Raw genomic sequence first — 18145 nt, 5'->3', positions numbered from 1 at the left:
CGTCAGCTCTCACAAACCTCAGCATTTGCTTATCCGAACGCTTCCTGCATTAGCTTTCACAGGTGCAAGTCCTGCTATAATCCAGCTTCGTCTGCAACGCAGAGCAGTGCCTTCTTTAGAAAAGCAGCCAGTGCTCCTGCCTTTGGCTTGCAGACAAGCTCTTCTTCTGGCACGAGACTTCACAGGACATGTGCAGCTCAAGGACTACGTTCAACTGGCCTGCAGCAGAAAGTCTTTAGCTAAGATACCGCCAGTGCTTCTGGCGAGGTGCAACCTCCTGCACAGACGTCAGGCAAAACAAGTTACAATGACATCACAGCCTGGGCATATCTGAAGTAACAGGTGAAAGGTGAAATGCTTTGCTAATATTTTCAGTCGGGAAACAGGGGCTCTAATGTTAAGCCATAAGGACTGTTAAGCCTGTACACTTTCGGCTTAACTGGTGCTTTTCACTGACCAAACTGAGGAGTACAGGATACTCATACACAGAATGGAAAATTACTGTACACAGACAGGATGTGGATGTCTGACTGAATAATTAAAGGCCAGAAGGCATATTTGGCTTTGCTGGGTTTCTGCACTAGTCAAAATCTGGGTAAGTAATATAACTGACTAAATCACAGATAAAGAGTGAACAGCACTGGCAAGCTCCATTGTGCCAGTGCAACATGTGGTCACTTGTGTTCGTAATAATCCTGAAAAGGACAACATTTATTCCACTGTCTTGGCAAGGCATGGTCTCGAATTAATTGACCTTTCAGCAATTACGATAAAAATAAAATTCCTGTTGAATTTCCTGCCCACTCAGCCGATTCCTGCTAACCGGAGGGCTTGTAGAAAACGTGGCTCACACAGATAACGGCACTTCTTGAGTAAGCAGAGCAGGGTTGGATGGCTTTACGGTTCCAAAGATCAGGAAGCTGGTCCCAAGCCATAGTAAATAAAGCCAAAGGAGAATCAAGCCCAGAGAGGCCAGCCTGAGAATAATTTAACCAGGTCTTGTTTTCCTGCAGAGGTGTCAGCTAGTCTCAGGATATGCCTGAGAAAATCAGATTAATTTTTACTTTCCTCCCCAACCTTATCCAGCAGCCAGGAGGTAAATACCAACTCCGACCTGAAGCAAGAGCAACTGCCTTATCTGCGGGTGAGCCTGCATTCTGGAATGACCTGGCAACCACGGAAAACATTCCAGAATTTACCCTAGTTCACGGCAACTGTTAGCTCAGCATGAAACCCTGCGCCCTACCCTGCCTTACCCCCAGGTGCATGGGTAATGCATCGACCCCTTGCAGTTGTGCATGCTTTCATCACAGAGCCCAGCAGCAGGATCAGGGCACAGAGCCCGCGTGGAGCAGCGTCCTCTGCTCCCGATACGCTGATGCTCAGCTCCTCTACAATACTGTTGTTAAACCGGTCAGCTGTGCCTTCTGTCGAGTGGACAACTAACCAATTATTAATGAACTCAAAATGCCACAGCCACATTGAGGCAGCTTCGTGGACGCCAGCAGGAACAAATACTCCGATCAAGAGGTTAACAGTTCTACTTTTCTCCAAAGCAGAACATTAAGGCGCCATGCCATCTCAGCTTGAAATCGAGCTCGACTCCCAAGTCAAGCCTGTCCATTCGCTCACAAGGCAGACATGATAAAAGGAAGGCCCGGGCATGTGCAGCCCAGCACCCGACCCCGTGACTGAGGAGGCAGAGAGGAGACTTGCCTACGAACGGCCCTCCAGGCTTGATGACTTTGGTGCTCCGGCTGCTCTTCTCCTCCTCGGCCTGTGTCATCCGCTCCCGCGTCGTCTGGTAGGAGTCGCTGGTGGCGCAGACGGTGATCTTATCCTGCACGGTTCCCAGGGAGGCCAGCTGGGAGGCGCCGGAGCTGAAGACGAGACAAGACGGAGAAATGGCGAAGGCTCCCCCGAGGCAAGCCCAGGAGGCGCCTCGCCACACGGGGCACGAGCCAGAGGTGCAGCCGGAACGTCCCCCGCCCTGGATCGGGGAGTCTGGAAAACCTCGGAGAACCGGAGAGCACCACTGCTGCATCTTTTATCGGAGGGACGCACAGTACAATTACTGCCATGATAAGGAATTAATTATTCCCCCTGATGAGCCAACATGGAAAAGGAGGGCAGATAACGGTATGGGAGTCAGCAGAGCCTCAAGGTGCAGCACTGACCGAGCCCTGGGAGTCTGCCACAGCTCCACCCAGGAACAGGCAGTCTTTCAATAACGAAGAGATGGACTAAACAGCTAAAAGGCCACCAATCCCATGACCCCCCCCCACCAATCCCATGACTTTTCTCCGCAAAAAAATGACTGTTTACATGGCAAAAATGACTTTTTGAAAGTGCCATTTCTTCGCAAAGCCGCAGCGTGCCCCGAGAGCAAACAGCAAATACAAAATAACAAAAGGAATGGCCCTTGATCTCAGACTGGTTACGTCAGAGCTCATTTTAACTGGATTAAGATATCGAACTGAGGAAACCCCTCGTTATCAGAAACGCACTGGACAGCTCAAGGGAGGCTGTTTCTCATCCCGGGACATGACCCTGCGAAGAGTGGAAAGGGCGCCAGGTTAACGCCCACAAACACTCTCGCGCTCAAGCCCGCGCAGCCCCAGTGCGCTCACCTCGACACAAACTGGTGCACGCAGTCGAAGCTTCCCTGAGGGTTGTCTTTCCCGACGCTGGACAAGTAAAAATCGAAGCTCCGCAGCTCGTCAGGAGCGCCGGCGCGAGGGATCTTGATGCGCTGCGGGGAGAGAGAGAGAGGAGATGCCCACTGGCCTAGAAATCCAACACCCCTGTGCACCGCGCACGCGCGGGGAAAAACAGCACCGTGACAAACTGCACTGTGGACACCGCGGAACATGAAGGATACGAAAGAGGAGGCACTTGCTCATGCGATTCCTAGCACAGCAGCTAACTCCCAAAACTCATCCGGCTGAGTCCCGGAGGATCCCGGGCCGCTGCCCGCAGCTCCGGGCCCCTCGACTGCGAGCCAAGGGCCTCCCGCTCCCCTCGCTGGGCTCCCGCGAGTTCCTACAGGCTGCGTGCACATCGTCTTCACTTGCGACGTCAAGCCCCACGGCTCAAGCCCGCTCTGCAGAGGCAGCTGGTGCCCGACCACTGTGCGCCACAGGCCCAGAAACGACCGCGCGCGCACCACAGCGCGCCACACGGACAGAAAGCTGAAGTCACGGCTAGCGACAAACTGGAGTTGCAGTAAGCCTCAATCACAAGAAGAAGACAAGTCAGAGGAAATATGAAAAGCTTTTCCCATGTGCTAACCAGCTGCACAGACAAGCTTGCTTAGTCACCGAGAGTCAGGAGAAGTTCACGTTCAAGATGTTTCACACTCTCGTAAAAGGCCTCTGCCTGTGAAACATGCCAAACTGTTTGAAGCTGGAATAACCTCGACACGCAGTTTGAATTTAAAATCTCTGTGCAGCTGGGCTCATGAGGGTAACCTATGTTCTACGTTTATATTAGGTTTCACAATGTTATTAACATCTTTCTACTTTAGAAAAGGTTTTTGCAGCGTAAAATATTTCAGGGAAAACGCTATCAGAAGGCGAGAAAACTCTATTCCTCAAATGGCTCAATTCATAACAGGGGGGCTTGGAGGTGGGGGGTCACAGCTCTCCCTATCCGGCAGCAGCAGTGACGTTCCTTCCCCCACACCCATGCAGGTCACCTGACTTCACACCCGCTCAGCAGAAGCCTCAGCCCCCGGGGGTCCCTGCAGACCCCTGCCAGCTCCACATGAGCCCCGCACAGACAGCGGCACCTCAGCCCCCGGGGGTCCCTGCAGACCCCTGCCAGCTCCACATGGTGCAGTGGTTCGAGGAAGGAGAGCCACCTCCCCACACAGAAAACAAGGCTGCCAGATGAAGACCCACTCTCGGCAGCTAAAACTTCCCTTTCGACTCTGTGACGTGCTGTATTTCAGTAACGGGGAAACCAGCCACCATGCCTGCAGCTGCGGTGCCTGGGCCCCAGTACCGATACCAACCAATGCTCTTGGCGGGCCGAGCAGGAAGCGAGGCCGTGTGGTTAGGAACGCAACAGGAACGAGGAGGCAGGAAGCAGGTGTGCTCGCCACACGGGGGGCAGCTCCACTCGGGGAAACGAAACCATGACACCCCGAAACCCAGGGCCGGTGGAGGCCAGCCACTGCCCGCCTTCCCTCAGAGGGGCCTGGCGGCCTTGCAACAGTCTCAGTTACTGACACTGCAACAGGGACACCCAGACTGAAATTGACGTGACCGAAATGGTTCATGATCATCGACTCTTAACTCAGCTCGTGACGATCGATTTCTGAGCTGCTGCAGTCTTTTTGGACAAGCAGGATACAATCACTGAAATAAATCTGGTGAACAAAACAGTAACAGCTGATATACACGCTCGAGCTCTAAAACCTAAGGCTATAATAAGCACTTGCTGATCTATAAAAGCAGACATTGAAGGCAACAGGCAGCATTTTCTAGTGGTGACCCGGTAGCAGATGGATTCAAAGTCAATAGAAGAACCATGGTTATGCTTCACAATCTGTTGGAGATCATGTGATGTGCATCCCACAAAAAAATCGCTGTGGCTCCTCATTCCCCAGTGGGCACAAATTTCCCCTGCGGGGTGGTTTGGACCTAGTCGCTCAGGATTCCACCCCTTGGGTGTGTGTGGGCACATGGACTGGCCAGAGGGGGTTGCTCTGTGCCTCGAGACGGGCAGCAGCAGGTTTCGGGACAAGGCTGAATGGCCCTGGAGTCGGATCCCTCCGCGGTGGGATCCAGGGAATGGATTCCTTCCTTGCTGGATCCTCCTCCCTTGTCGACGCAGATCGAGGTGATCCGTTGACACCCAGCCACTGCATGAGCTACTGCAGATTCCAGCTGGCTGAGGCTGGTCACTGTCCTGCAAGGGCCTGCAGCCAAGCCCTGAGCTGCTTCTCCGGCCCTGACCACCTTTGTACTGGCAGTACAAGACACAGCCAACAGATCTGGAAAGGGAAACTGCAGCTGCTTGTTAACTATTTTATATAGCGCCTTCTCAAAGTGCTTTACAGAACAACAACACCAAACAAATACACAAGATATGCACAATGAGAATACACAATAAGAGGAGACAGTAGATGAGGTACTGAACACAGCAGGAGCAGAGGGGTAAAGAACAGATCCAGTTAAGTAAAGGCTCTTCTAAAGAAGGTTTTTAGTCTGGATTTGAAGGAGTTTAGGGAAGGTGACTCCCCTTGACTTTCCTTAGGGATAGAGTTCCAGAGCTTTAGGGCATAAAAGGGGAAGGCCCTGTCACCCACAGAGTGAAGACAGGCTTGGGGGACAGATAAGAGACCAGAACTAGAGGAGTAAAGGTTGCGAGGTGGGGAGTAGGACAATAGTAGTTCAGCACTGAGGTGCCCTGGGTCATATAAACCCAGAGTCTACACCATTGACCAAAGAACAGGAAACTGCACCATTTGAAAGAGCACACCCGCTATTGGGGTTGATGTTGTCAGTGGTGTGCCTCAGGGATCCATCTTGGGCCCTTAGATCAGAAACAGTACTTTCAACCACTTACATGTGGATTCAATCTGTAAAGAACATACAATTTAGAAACAATAGGGAGAGGCAAACAGCAGCAAGGGAATCACAAAACTGGCACGGACCGGACAGCTTTCTCAAATGAAATCGATTGCTAGTAAGTGTGCAAAGCAACCCATCCAGGAAGCAAGACAAGGAGATTCTGAGTGGCAGGAAGAAATAGTCTCGTCCCTTTCGTGTTGTTGTAGGCTTTGCTACGTCCACATCAAGACAACATGGAGAAACAGGAAAAACAAGCAAACAGAATGCTTGGGTGAAGAGCATAGGATATTACAGTGACGTTTTCGGTTCTGGTCACCACACCACAGAGAGGTTATTATAGCCTAGGAAAGACCCCAGAAAAGAGCAATAGGATGTACTACTGGTCTCGTGTGATTGCCTTTCACGGACAGTTAAGAGAGTAGATAGGGGCCAATCCAGAGAGTTATTTCACAAGGACAAGGGGTCACAATAGCCAGCTCGTGATTTCAATATATTCATTACAGGCTGTTCCTTGGCAGTGAAACATTTGACATTAAACATGAATACAATGAGTTAGAGTATCCTCAGCATCTGGAGTAGAATGGAGTGTTGCCTGCTCATTTTCTAGTAAATTATACCAGATAAGTATTATCACATTTTCAGATAAACTTCAAAGCAGCTTCCCAGGCTTAAAACACTTGGTAATCGCCTGATTGATAAAACATGGCAACTCACTCTGTGTGCACGTGTGGGGAGGGGCGCTACATACAAGATGACCAAGGAATCTGAGTATCACGGACATTGGAACAAAAAAAGACTGGATTCTACATCTGTCACGCAGCTCCCGGGCACCAATTACTGGAGACCTGCAATACTTCTCACACACTCGCAGATAGGGAGACCATAACCAGGCTGATTCCAGAAACTGAATTAAAGTGAAATGCAGAAATAAAACCGTTTTGGGGCTGAACTGACAAACATGGGGTGTCAAACGTTTTCTCTGAAGAAACCGATGAGACTGTGTAGACGAGAAGAACAGGTAACAGCAGAAGGCCCCTCTCTGAAGTGCCCCACTGTATTCATTAACTCGCTAAGGCCAGCTCCTCTCTGCGGAACCCTTAACCCGTGGACCGTCAGCAAGCTGCGTTTCCACGTCTGACCCAAAGGCGCAGCAGAGCGGCGCAGCGGTCAGGCTTTTGAACTCGTGTCTGAAAGGCTGCGGGTTCGAGCCCCAGGAGGGACGCTGCTGATGTACCTGTGAGCCAGGTGCTTCTAGTCCAGAATCCAGCTGTATAAATGGGAGCAGATGTAAGCCGCTTTGGATAAACGCGTCACTAAATAAACCAGTGGAGCAGCTGTACACTCTTGAAAAGCGCAGGCTAGATGCGAGCCCCTCCTGCCTGCAGCCACTCCTGTGGAACACGACGCAGTGCAGTGGGCAGGAGGCCCTCCACAGCCCTGAAACGCACACTTCCTCCCCTCGATCAGATAAGCCTCGTCTGCAGAGTCAGCCGGTTTTGAATACTTGACTCGAGGCGGCGGACAAAGATGGGAGAAGGTCTCGAGCAGTCTCTCCAAGTACTCCAGTGCACATTTTCACAGCCCCCCGAACATAAGGCGTCGACAAAATAACAGCGCGGCCGCCAAACGAAACAGCGACGTAGCCAGGAGCAAGCTGGAGAGCCGCCACGTGCCACACAGCCCGGGGACGCAGGGAAAACGGACAGCAGCCTGTTAAAGAGCCATCTTTATTCTTCCGACACGAGTCGGAAGAATAACTCATGTAATTCTTTCGGCAAGGTTTCGCAGAAAAGCTACGTTCTATACCAGAAGGAGCTGCTTCAGCCAGATGGAGACGGCAAGTCTCTCTCTCCAATTGTCTCCACGTACAGAGTCTTGACACTCACCTTGCACATCAGACGAGACCGTCTCCTGCGCACACTTACCATCACACACCGAATTAAACACTCTCGATCATTACCAACAACCTGCCCCTGCAACTAGAGGGGCTTGTTCCGCTCGTGTCACCGAAGACCCCCTCGCAGCAAGCCGCTCGATTGGCAAAGGTAATCGATACTCCGCTGTAAAGTGGCGCGTTGGTGTAATGGCTTCGGCGTGTGACTCGCATGCTGGAGGTCGGGGGTTCGAACCCAGCTCTTGCCATGAATTTTCTAGGGGTGGAGTGGTGGCTCTGTGGCTAAGTTTCTGTGCCTGTGGCTGGAAGGTTGCCGGTTCGTATCCCGCGGCCGGCAGAGGAATCCTACTCCGTTGGGCCCCTGAGCAAGGCCCTTAACCCCAGCTGCTCCAGGGGTGCCGTATAAATGGCTGACTCTGCGCTCTGACCCCCAGCTTCTCTCCCTGCCTGTGTGTCTCATGGAGAGCAAGCTGGGGTCTGTGAAAAGACAAATTCCTCATACAAGGAATTGTACAGTATATGTCCAATAAAGTGATCTAAATTGAGAGGGTTTTGTCCGTGCGGAAAAAATGCAACTGAAAATACGAAGAGCTTACCCCCTGGAGTCCCATGAACTGGATCGATGGCTGAGGGGAGGATCCATTCTGAAAAAAAGGAAAAGGAAGTGACGGTTACCCCTCGAGCATCGCCCACGTTTCCAGCTCACGGACGAGTGGCTCCGTGCACGCCACCAAGAGGGACGCAGGGTCCTGCCCGCGCCAGCAGAGAGATGTTGAAATAATAGTGTTGTGAATGTACATCCGGACACAACAGACGCCCACAGCATCGCAGGATGATGAAGTCTGGTTTTCCCAACCCTGCTTGAAAGTGTGCATTATTTACACAACGAAAGTAGAAAAAAATCACATTTTTAAACTAGCTTTAAACTTTTTTTAAACTAGCCCAACAAGTACACTGTGCCATTTAAAAGCGTTATTTAAAGCCTATAATCTATGTGAAGTACACACAATAACTAACCTTGAAAGGTAAGAAAACTAATCAGATGGCAAAGATAACAAAAGGTTAAATCCTGAATTTCCATGGTGAGCAATGGAATACTGAATCTATCAATGTCTTCTAACACGGAGCACTTTATGCCTTAAGTCACAGCTCAGCTGGAGCTGGCTAGCTTTGGAAACAAATCTGTCAGTTGAGAATCCACAAAAAAAACCTGGCCTTAAGAGTCATCTATAAATGGATCACTTTCCCCATGGAGATTAGTTAACATGAAAAGATAAATCCACAAATGCTACACAGGGCAAAAAAATATTCACTCATTTATGCACTAATGAACCTTGTCCGATTCCGTGTCTTTTTGGCAGTCTGAGACTGGAGTTCAAGAAAAAGAAGTGAGAGCAAGGTGGTTTTGAGCCTTTATTTAGAAAAGAGATTAATTGTAACCAAAGTAATTACGCCTATGCTATATTTAAAGAAATGAGTATTAAGAAAGCAGCATAATCCGTTCTCCAAATAACTCATCTGTGAAGATGTGGATGACTCGTTTGAACAAGCAGCGCAGCGATTCAGAGCCACTCTGGAAGCCACTGCTGTCCATCTGAACCATCGTCGTCCACGAGCCCTAACAGCCCTCCAGGAAACACTGCCTCTGCCCGAGAGCTGAAGAAACCTGCAGCAGACTGCTTCCGTCTCACTCTTTCATTCTCATGGAGATTCAAGTACGCTTTCCAACAGTGAGCCATTATTTTTAGATCACTGCCGTGACACAGCTGTGTTTAAGAGATGGTCATCACTGTCTCACTTTACAACTCGGCAGGAATGCATTCATTCTGCTCTTCTTGGGTAACTGAACTGGAACAGCACATCTTCATCCAATCCCGATGCCGCAGCCCCGGGACAGAGGCAGGAGTGCCGAAAGCACAGCAGGCAGCCGGCAGATTACCAGCAGCAGCAAGCTTTCCTGGCACAGGACTCAGTCTGTTCCCTGCAATTACTGGCACGCACAGGGACTGCGTTTTACAGGAAAGGCACAGCACTTGCACATCGTGGCCGTGAAGAATCGGGGCAACACACAGAAGCTGTAAATGATTACAATTCGCAGCGGAAAGATCGACAAACATTGCAGGCACAGGAACAGCACAGCCGTGCCTGTCAGCCGCAGTGTCTGCCAGAGCTAAGGGACGTGTTCCCCAGGTGAACAGGTGGTTAGCACCTTTCAGCTCTGCCCATTCGCACCCAACTGGTGACTGCTAGTCTTCTACAAAAAAACTGCACACAAACTGCGCAGAATCACGACTCCACTGGTCTTCCTTGGTCAATGACAAAGTTAGCAAGCCAGGACTTCTCTGCAGGTTCAGAGAGCCGGCTTTCAGACTAGGGCACTGCAATAAACCTTTTTCCATTTCCCAAAACATAGACTGATCAAACTTTTCTTTCTAACATCTTCAGGTTAAGCAAACATGCTGGGGAATAAAAAGCACTGCAGTCCGGTTTCACATGCTGCAAATCAGAGAGCGTTCTGAACGAACAACACACCCAGCCCAGGACCGCAGGCCTCCTGGGAGCGATCCCTCGCTGGGCACCGTCGAGGGGAGGCTGCGACAGACACCTGCGCCCGTCTGTGATCCTGTTTCACATCAAACAGGAAGCCACAGGCTTCCGAGACCACCTGAATGCGGTACGAGAACGCTACAGGCGAGTCAAGCCTAGGAAAAGACCTTCACTCCACTGCAAAGAAACAAAAAGCACTTTGAGGGAAACGAGTGTATGAAAGCTATTGATCTAGTTGCAGCATTATCTTTAACAATCTGGTTTACGTGTGCAGGAATGAGCTCGTCATGCTGGCCTTCTGAATCACTGGGTATAATGCTGACGTGCCTCCAGCATCACACAGAGCAACACTCAGCCTGTTTAACCAGGAGAAACTTGGCTCTTCGACGTCAGTCCTTCTTTGGAGAATTTAACCGACTCTGTAAAGTCTTTTCAGTTCAACATCAATTTCACCAAGTGCTTTTAGGTATTTCAAATAAAAAAAAAACCCTTATCCAAGGGCACACAAATCCATTCACCACGTACGCAGCTGATACGACTGAATGGAAACACATTTTGAGCTGAAGTACTTTCCGACAGAAAAATAAACAGCCTCAAACCCTGAGTGCACAATCTGTAAGTGAGCTTCAGTTGCCTCCTGGCAGAGAGACAGCTGTCATGTACCCCACCGTTTCCTAGGTTACCATAGCCTGTGACCTCTCTTTGAACTCACTGCAAAGCAGCCTGGGACAGAGGCACAATTATAGGATCTGCTTCTTTCGGATCTACCTTATTTGGGCCCACCAGGTTATGACTTAAGGATCCACTGAGCTGCTAAAACTTCTAGATTAACGAGAGTTCTCTCTCGCTACTTGAAAGTTTATTCTTGCTTGAATAAACAGGCAGGTGCAACTGTGCTTTATTTAGAACAAAGTTGTGCACAATGGAACTTATATCTTGTTCCTTTATGTTGTGAAATTTATACGCGCAACAGAAGACCATTCCAGGTGTCAAAGTTGTAATAGTCTTTGGGTCAGCACTAAAAACTGCCAGGCATCCAAGACCAACAGAAACACTTCAAACTGGGATAGAAAATGGCTTGGACCAATCTTAAAACACCAGCACAAGCTCACAGGGAGACTCGTAGTGTTTGTACAGAGAGAAACGGAGAGAAAGAGCGATGCGCCAGCCAGGGCACCTCACAGAATCAAACTATTGGGAAACGGATCCGGCGATGAGCCAGCTCAGCTGCTTCCCTGCGATGGTAAGAGTACGATGCGCTGCCAACACCACAAACTAGGACAAATATCTGCTTCATTAAAAAAAACCATCAGCAGGAAAAGAAAGCTTGTTCAGAGAGCAAGTGGACTCAAAGTAACATGCTAACAACTGAACCAGGAAGTTGTGCTCCGGCCTTACATAGACAAGGGTGCAAGGAATTCAGTCCACTGACTCAGCAAAGCAAACTGGACACCATGCTATTTTAAACAAAACTGCAGCAGGCACATGTACGGTACAGGGACAAAAAAAGCAACCATTATTTTTACTTTTGTTTAGAAACCAGCTCGCCTGCCATTGCAGATTTCCTTCCCCATCAAGAACACTGATAATGATTAACAAAGTAGAGGCATTTAGTCTGGACCTGTTCATGCACCAGCAGAAAATTAAATAGCCCAGAGCACACAACTCAGGACATGCTGTATCAGGCCTTCAGCACTTGATCTGGAAAGATAATGCAGTCAAACAAGCCCTGGCTGTATAATTTACCAGCTGGGCACTTGAGGGAGAGCACTTAATACAATCTTAATTCACTGCTACTGTTTATACTGCAGGTTCCACACACAACTTGATTTCTTTTTACAGACACATCATCTACAGCCACAGATTAAAGCCCGTGGTGGGTCAAATGTCTTCCATTCAGAGGTAATATTCTTGGAAAACAATGGCCATCCATCTAACAGTCGTGCTCCAACTCAGTTTTCTAACAGTTTATCCAATTCAGGGCTGTGAGGGCTGGGAGTCTATCCCAGCAAACAACAGACAAGGCAGGACACACCCTAGACAGGACACCAGTCCATTGCAGTGCAGACACAGACCCTTGCAAACTCAGACCAGGGCCAATTAACCTCCTGGTATGTCTTTGTGTTTCTCTCAGAAAGCTGATCACAATACAATACAACACACAAACACTAGACAGTCTTTACTCTAGATACCATGCTGTTAACAAACCTAAACAGCCAGCTTCTGCAGGCGCTGGTTTACATCAATACTGTGGGCCTGCAAAACTGAGGCTCCCCACAAGTCAAAGACAGACACAGCTGATGTAAAATGCATGCAGCGTCATGTGCACAGCTCCTTTCAGCACGCTACGGGATTAAACCACTGGAATACCATTGCCACAGAAAAATAAACTTTAATCACCGTGTTGAAATGCATGACCAGGGAACCTTTGTCGAACATCTGTGCCCACAGCCAACATCTAAAACATCAGAGCAACACAGTTCCCAAAGAATGAGAAGGAACGGGCGGTTCTTCCCCCGTTGGGGCTCACTGTACAGAACGTGATGCTCAGTAGCCAGACAGTCAGGAATGGGTTAACTACCTTTGACATCGGCAGGCACGGGGGTCCCAGGGCTGAGGTCCTGGTGAGGCAGGCCTCACAGTCAGGGCCCCTCCCTCATGCATGTACAAACCACACCCTCCTTCCTGCAGCCCTGGAACAGCTACAGTCCCCAGTCATGCCCCACGGACCCAACGCTCTCCTGCTGAGTCAGTCTGCAAGCTCTCCATTTGCATATATTGTATCAGATCTGCACAGCAACACTTCAACTCTCACAGGCTAAAGCAGTCCTCGTTAGCATATAAGGAACTCAAGCAGAATAAAGACCATTAAGATCAGCTAGATAAGGACTGCGGGCAGTGCTACAGACCACCCTGGGCAGTCCACGTGTTTAAAGATGACCACCAATCCAGCTCAATGACAACAAACTGGTTTCCCCTGTCAACATTAGCAAAATCAAAAGACATTCAAAGATGACTAAATCAAGCTGATTCATGCACTTTTGAGCTCCATGGGTTAAAATAAAATGTACATGAAATGTTTGCGGGCCCAGTCTTTGTACAGCTCCACTGAATATGCAGAAACGTCCAGGCGGGTAACGGCTCTAACGCTCCGGCACTCTCCCTCCTGAAGCCCCAGCTCCTCTCCTCCGTCTGTGACAGAACCTGCCCCAGCTGCACACTCCTCTGGAGTGGGAACACGGCACGGACACTGTGCCACCTAATTAAAGGTGACGGTGCCATAACCCAACACATTCAGCTCAGAAGTGTATTTTCACTTTTAACTAAAGCCCTCCACACCACATCCCCCTCGCTACTCCCCGTGCCCCCAGCTGGGCTGAGCTGCACATCTCCTGGAGCCCCACCTCTCCGGGAGACGGCAACTCCTTCACCATTTTAAACCTCGACTCAGGACTCACCTGACTTGTTCTCGACTCAGGACTCATCCGTTTACTCCGGCTTTAATTAAAAAAGGCTTCTCTCCTTCCCCCCCACATTATTTATCTCCAGCTTAATTTCTTTTCAATGTTATTTCAATTCTTTTTTTTTTTTACCCTGTCAAGAGCCCCAAACACTGTGGGCATACACGGACACTGAAACAAATCCTTCAATAAATAAACCACCGGACTGCAATGACAGAGGAAACCGTCTTGCCCGCATTCATACAGAGGTTCCTCAGCAGGCAATGCCGTTCTGCACACAGCAGTATTGACAGCAGGCTCAAGCCCAGCTGTTCAGCATTTTGCTTTTTAAACATGATGCTGTCCCTTTAAGAGGCCATGTGAGACGTACATTTTTTTTTTACATTTGTTGGCTGGGTAGTGTACAGTTCTTATATTATATAGCCAACATTATCGCCATCTGATAGCTACTTTTTTAAAACTGCCTTTTCATGCAAATACAATTTAAAATCTTTATCTGCACAAAAGGTCGACTGGCAGATTAGGAGCTTTGTACAATGGACCCAGCCCACAAGACATGTTGGGAGCCACAGATCAGAAGGCAGGTGCCGGTACAAACCCAGGAGGAAGGCCCACAGCAGCAGTCAGATCACTGCGCAGGCATGTGGGGCTCCTCGCAGGGACAGTACCAGCCCACGTTCACCGAGAGCGACTCCCTCTGTTACTCAGCATGCACAAGGCCGCAGTCTGAAGGCACCGGGAGCTCCGGAAATCAGGCCAGCGGGTTCCCAGTCAGCTCCGTGTGGAGAACCTCAGCACTGGGGGTGTGCCAGGGGAGCAGGGTTTTCCTGCTCTCTATCTATGGGTCCGTCTGAACATGGAAGGAAGAAGAAAGGCGCCAGCTGAGGTCACTCGGAGTGTGTATTGCCCCGCACCTAGAAGCTTAGAGGGACAGACAAGGGGGGGGGGGCTGGGCTCGACCCCTCAGCTTTTGCTAGCAGTGCCTCTCGTGGACAGACGCTCTGTCTCTCTGTCTGCGGGGATCCCCCGAGGCAACGATTTCGGTGGCACAGGCAGAGCAGAACTGCAGCACCACCATGTCAAAGCTTGCAAAAAAAAATTAATACATTAAAAATTAAAAGCACATGAAAATGCATTAAGCAAAAGTAAGGGCCTGGCCTTTAAAATGAGGTTTGAAAAGCCCGTCTGTCACCCCAGTGCAGGAGCTGCTGGTCTCTCCAGCGCCCCCTACAGGGGCTCCGTCTCGCCCCGCGGGATGAAGACTCCCGTCACAGGAGCCTGCGCCCGGCTCGAACTCGGCCGCCTCCTCCGAACCACCTCGGATTATCTTTGCTCCCGATCCCGCGTCAGCCCCACTCGATCGCCTTTCGGATGCTAACGGGGGGGGGGGGGGTTGGCAGGCGTTCGGTCACGCTGCTGACCTCCCTCGGCTCCGGCCCACTGCCCTCCGAGCGCACCAGCGGTGCAGCCCGCAGCCCTTCGCCGGCAGGGATACTGTTGCTTTAAGAAGAACCCAGCTGGGCCAGCAGATCGGGCTCAGCAGTGAAAAAAAAAAAAACTTTCGGGGGGGAAAAAAAGTTGCTGATCTCAACAGTTGTTAAATTTTCAGGGAATAAAGGCCAGATCCGACGTCATTTTCAGGTACGGCCTCTATTTTAGCGTGAGCCCTTATTATAATTAATGATCACCCCGAGCCGGACGGGGCATTACACCGGCCCCTAATCTGGCTGGCAACAGGAAGAATTTAATCCCTACTCCTGGGTCCCAGCACGTACTCCGTTTCCAACTCGTGTGTTCAGCGTTTTAAAAGCTTAACCGAGGCTTTAAAAGCAGGAATAGGTGGGCACATACCATTATGAATTTAAATAACGACCGGGTTAGCATTTGAATAAACTATACAAAATGAAGTACGACAACACGCCAGTTCGTCAGCCAACGGGAAAGAAACGTTTTAGACGTTCAAAACGGCAGCAAAATTGAAAGAACCGACGAAATAAAGCCTCTTGAACGGCACCTCTGCGACAGGCAGCGCACACTAGCCGTAACCTCAGCGCTTCGCGGCCGTGCTGACCGCCAGCACTCACTCTCTCCCAGCACTTGAATTAAAAAAGGTGTAGTTTGAAAAAGGGACAACTCGAATTCCACAGGAATTCCTTTTTTTACTCGCTTCATAACGACAGGCGTTTGGAGAGAAAAAAAAAAAGAAAAGTGGTTTGTTCCTGGACTGCAGCCAAAGGCTTACACAGCACCTACTGTGCGGCAGCCTTTTTAAAATATTCACTCTTTACAACCTCACCCAGGCGGCCGAGGAGATAGAAAATAACACGCCAGGAGGCCAGAAGAGAAGCAGGGGTTAAAGAAAGTGTGCCGACATGACACAGTTCATCACACTCGGTCGTCGGGACCTGCGGCCGGACGCGAATTAATATCATTTTAATCAACTCTATCGCCTGTTACTATGGCTACGCCTGTAGCGCCCTGAGCCCGTCAGCGGCTTCACCTTTGCTGTTACAAAAAAAAAACAACAAGAACCCGATTTTCGGAAAATGAACACCTTGCCCCTGAGCGCAGCCCATCTGAGCCGGAGGGCTCCCGGTGGGCTCCCCCGCCCAGGTGCGCCCCGGGCCCGGCCGGCCGCAGCGCTGGGCAGCCGTGAGCAGAACAGCGCCCGACAGGCAGCGGGTCGGGTCCGGTCGGGTCCGGTCGGCGCGGCTCGGCGCTCCGGCTGGCAGCTGAGCTGGCTGGGACTTGCGGGGGGGGGGGGGGGGGGGTTGGTGGTGGACAGACTTTTCTCACACACGAACCTAAACCTCACTTCTCCGTGGCAGTCGCCCCGGACTGGGGGAAACTCCGGCTTCGCCCTGGCTCGACAAAGTGCACTCTGCCGCAGCTCTAAAGCCCCTCTCTTTAAAAGGATTCACAACGGCTCGCCTTTCTGCTCGGCTCAGGCAGGCCGTACTGCGCGGGTCCCCCGCTGAAGATGTATTTACCTTGCAGTTCTGGTAACTCTCCAGTGCCCTGTACGCGGTCTCTGTTAACTTCACATGCAGCACCGAGATCCTGTCTGCCTTCCTTCTCCCACAGGCCAGCCCGTACCTCCCATCCTCACACAGCGCCGCCATCTTCAGCTCCCCCCAGCCATCCCACTGACGAGCTGACATATAGCGGCTCAACCTAACCCACAGCCTGCTCGCTGCGCAGGGAGGGACTAGCCCAGCGCCGGCTCCGGCAGCTCCGTGAGGCGGGGCGCTCTGATTGGCTTTCCAGACCTTGCTCACTGGACGCACAGCTGAGCTGCACGGTCTGTAACTCCCCTGCCTGTTGCTATCTGCCCTGCGCTGCCGCCGGCTCGTCCGTCTGACCGGCAGCGATCAGCTGTGCCACGGCCGCAACGTCACAAAAGGCGTTATGACGTCAGAGAGCTCGAGTGCTTGCGTCACCGCTGTTCACTCACAGCGGCGCCCGGCATTTTTCACGAGACAGTTGAGAGCCCCCCGTAGTATTCTAAAATAATTTTTTTAGGCTCCCTTAATCCGCCGTTTCCCCGATCTTGGTGCTAAAGGGACTCTTTTCCTTACGCCTTTTTCTCCCGATTCGTTTCTTTTAATTGGCGGTGCTAATTGGTTTGCTGGCTTGCTCGTTTATACTTTTTTTGCACAAAGTTTTGGGTTTCAAAAATTAACTCGACTGCAATCCCGTTGTTTCCACCATCTTTATCATACAAAACCCTGTACTGTCCCTCTTGTCCCATATGCTGCTTTGGAGCAAACAACTCTTAGGCGATCAGTTCACCATGGACTGACGCTGTCAGACTCCCCCACACTCTTCGTCTTCCTTATACATTGATTCAATATGCAACTTCTCAGCCAAGAGACCTGACTGAGGGAAGCTCAGAATATCTGAAAGGGGCACAGGGTAGATACCGATTACGAATGCCACACAAGTGCTAAATGCACATATTGAAGGAGGTCCTTCCTCCCGGGGGCTGTCAGGGTGTATCACACTGCCCTAGGCTAGGACTGTTAGCCCCTCATCTGCGGACAGCATGTTGCACTCATGTACTTTTGGACACTGCATTAATATACCGTTTATATTGTGGTACTTTTAATCTGTATAAACCTATGTGCAATTTGCACATATTTTATTGTTTTACAGTGACCATGAGCATATTTTGCACACACCTAACTCAATATATTTTATTGTGTATTGCTGTACTTATTTTATTTTAATTTTAAATCTATTCTGATCTCTGTTTTTGCTTGTCTTGGGCTGTGCTGCACCTCAGTTTCCCTTCGGGATCAATAAAGTCTAATCCATCTGTCTTATCTGAACATGCCGCAAGCAGAAATCTGAAATCAATCCGCCTGCGATGAAGAACTGGACTGGAGCAGAGAGCAGAAGTTGCCTTGAGGAAGGGGTCCAATCCAGGAGTTTCCAGCCTCACTCCTGGAGAGGCCCAAGACCCAGTTATCACAGGTCACCAGAAATCAGTGGTTTCTAGGTGTTTCAGGGCTCAGTGCACCGGGCCAGTTCCAGAAGCGATGTCCCTCCTCTGGGGTCGAGACAGTGGAAGACTCTGCAGCAGACGACTGGTCCACTGGCCTGCAGAGCTATCCGCTGTCCAGGGAACAGCGCTGTGCGTGTTCGGAGCTCAGAGCTCGGAG

The 18145-nt window shown here is 50.4% G+C and overlaps 1 protein-coding gene across 1 annotated transcript in view; it reads right to left on the bottom strand.

Moving 5' to 3' along the window:
- The window catches only part of ell2 (elongation factor for RNA polymerase II 2), a 30240-nt gene extending 13431 nt beyond the window's left edge, over positions 1-16809 (bottom strand). Inside the window, exons 1-4 of the mRNA XM_088910382.1 lie at positions 16472-16809; positions 8070-8117; positions 2631-2752; positions 1717-1880 (exon numbers count right to left, since the gene is read on the bottom strand). Coding sequence (XP_088766508.1) covers positions 1717-1880; positions 2631-2752; positions 8070-8117; positions 16472-16642 — 505 coding nt within the window. The 5' untranslated portion in view covers positions 16643-16809. The remainder of the gene's footprint in view (positions 1-1716; positions 1881-2630; positions 2753-8069; positions 8118-16471) is intronic.
- Positions 16810-18145: the final 1336 nt, after the last annotated feature.

This window comes from Atractosteus spatula, chromosome 3 (assembly GCF_055471065.1).
Source record: "Atractosteus spatula isolate fAtrSpa1 chromosome 3, fAtrSpa1.hap1, whole genome shotgun sequence".
Lineage (NCBI taxonomy): Eukaryota > Metazoa > Chordata > Actinopteri > Semionotiformes > Lepisosteidae > Atractosteus > Atractosteus spatula.
The sequence above is the reverse complement of the archived record's forward strand: the minus strand, read 5'-3'. Positions and strand labels throughout refer to the sequence as shown.